This window comes from Notamacropus eugenii (genome assembly GCF_028372415.1).
Source record: "Notamacropus eugenii isolate mMacEug1 chromosome Y unlocalized genomic scaffold, mMacEug1.pri_v2 SUPER_Y_unloc_1, whole genome shotgun sequence".
Classification (NCBI taxonomy): Eukaryota; Metazoa; Chordata; class Mammalia; order Diprotodontia; family Macropodidae; genus Notamacropus; species Notamacropus eugenii.
The window spans coordinates 308,878-310,976 of record NW_027325109.1 but is presented as its reverse complement, the minus strand read 5'-3'; the positions used below and the strand labels follow the sequence as shown (position 1 = coordinate 310,976).

Below are 2,099 nucleotides of genomic sequence, written 5' to 3'. Positions count from 1 at the left end.
GGTAAGTGGGTAGCATTATTATTTGTTTGGATCATCTAAGTATATCAGGTATCAAAAGATCACATCAAAAGATCACAACTGGCTCAGCTAAAAAAGCTGATCATTATACCTGCCTTGTACGTGAATGATGTCATGAAGAGTCCATTTCACTGAAGGTGAAATTGTTTAAAACATTTCTAGAAGAAAAGTGATTTTGAGCATGTCCCAGGTTTACAATTTTGATATTTTTAACACCTGATATTCTCAGAAACTTGAAAGAGGTTTTAAAAACAGACACATTAAACTTTTTCTGATGAAGATAACCAGTTACATGTACTAGATCTCAAAGATTCCTGTGCTTTCATACACTTTTAGTTATAACTGTTCCTTGACAAAAGCCATTTGATTTTTCTGTTTGCAACAAAACATCTGTGATATTGGTCAGAGCTAGGACCTATGATCTGGTGGTTTTTCTAGAAATGTTTATATAATTTTGTTTTTCGTGCTCTCATATACTCTCCCTTCCCCAGTATAATCCTTCTACCCACTGGATATTTAAGATGTTTTAGAAGTTATTCATAACATTATCCCGTCCTAACACTCGGGATCAAAGAACTTCATGATTTATTCCTCTTTTTGTATAATAAATCTTCAATTTCTTTTCTATTTGTGACAAGCCCTTAACACATGACATGATAAGTGATGTCACATGTGATATGATGTGATATATGATATGGTATGACATGTATTGTAATATGATGGGAAAGTTCCTCATCATTCATCTAAACCATTTCTAGCCACTATAATTTAAATTACTCTTCAAAGAATTCTCAGTAAAGGCTTCTTCCTTTTATTCTCAGATGATTTTTCTTGGATGGAGAAGATGATCAAGGTGAATGACACCAAAGGGAACCAGGTAACTGAATTCATTCTCATGGGCATCACAAACCATATGAAACTTCAAGATGCCCTCTTTGGGTTCTTTCTCCTTAGCTACATGTCTACAGCTCTGGGAAATTTAGGTCTGATCATCCTCACCGGTGTGGATTCGTACCTCCAAACTCCCATGTACTTTTTTCTTACACATCTGGCATTTGTTGATCTTGGCTATTCTACAGTGGTTGGTCCAAAAATGCTGGTCAGTTTTATAGTGGAGAAAAATAACATATCCTTCAATTGGTGTGCAATACAGTTAGTCTTCTTTGGTATATTTATGACCAGTGAAGTTTTCATTCTATCAGCCATGGCTTATGACAGCTATGTGGCTATCTGCAAGCCCCTCCTCTATATGGCAATAATGTCAGATAGGGTGTGCAACATCTTGTTGGCTGTCCCTTATATCTATAGCATCACTGTGTCCCTACTGATCACAATTAAGATTTTTACCTTGTCTTTCTGTGATTCTAATGTAATACAGAATTTCTACTGTGACAGTCTTCCTTTATTGTCCATTGTATGCTCAGACACAAGTGAGATTGAACTAATCATTATGAGCCTTTGTTCATTTAATTTGGTTTATTCCCTCTTGGCTATCCTTGTCTCTTATGTGCTCATTCTTGTGGTCATCTTCAGGATAAACTCTACTGAGGGCAGGCACAAAGCCTTTTCCATCTGTGGCTCTCATCTCACAGTGGTGGTCGTGTTCTATGCAACACTTCTCTTCATGTACCTGCAGCCTCAGTCTAGTCACTCCTTTGATACAGACAAGATAGCCTCTGTGTTTTACACTCTGATCATCCCCATGTTCAATCCATTGATCTACAGTTTGAGGAACAATGAAGTGAAAAGTGCATTTAAAACTGATGTGAGCATTTTCTCAATTTCCAGTGAAGAGATTGGTTCCAATGCTCTCTTTGCAGGAAAAAAAATAACTCTCCTAATAATTGCATAGATAATGACTTTGTGTTATTTTTTACATTTAACATTAAAAAAAAAACAAAACCCGTATTCTCTGTGTAATTGTTAGGAGAGATTTTTTTTTTCTGCAAAAAAACCCTCACTTTTAGTTGAAGTTTTCTTGTGTGGGAGAATCAGTTAATTATCAGGCATGTAGAAAATACCCGTAAAATAATTTGCTACATTTGAGCTTAAAAAGATGAACAAAAAGTGTTTTGTGCCAT

General features: G+C 35.7%; 1 protein-coding gene across 1 annotated transcript; it reads left to right on the top strand.

Moving 5' to 3' along the window:
* The first annotated feature begins 853 nt into the window (after positions 1–853).
* Positions 854–1,870, top strand: LOC140516972 (olfactory receptor 8K3-like). Its single transcript, XM_072627824.1, has one exon. It carries the CDS (start codon positions 854–856, stop codon positions 1,868–1,870), a length of 1,017 nt encoding a protein of 338 aa, XP_072483925.1.
* Positions 1,871–2,099: the final 229 nt, after the last annotated feature.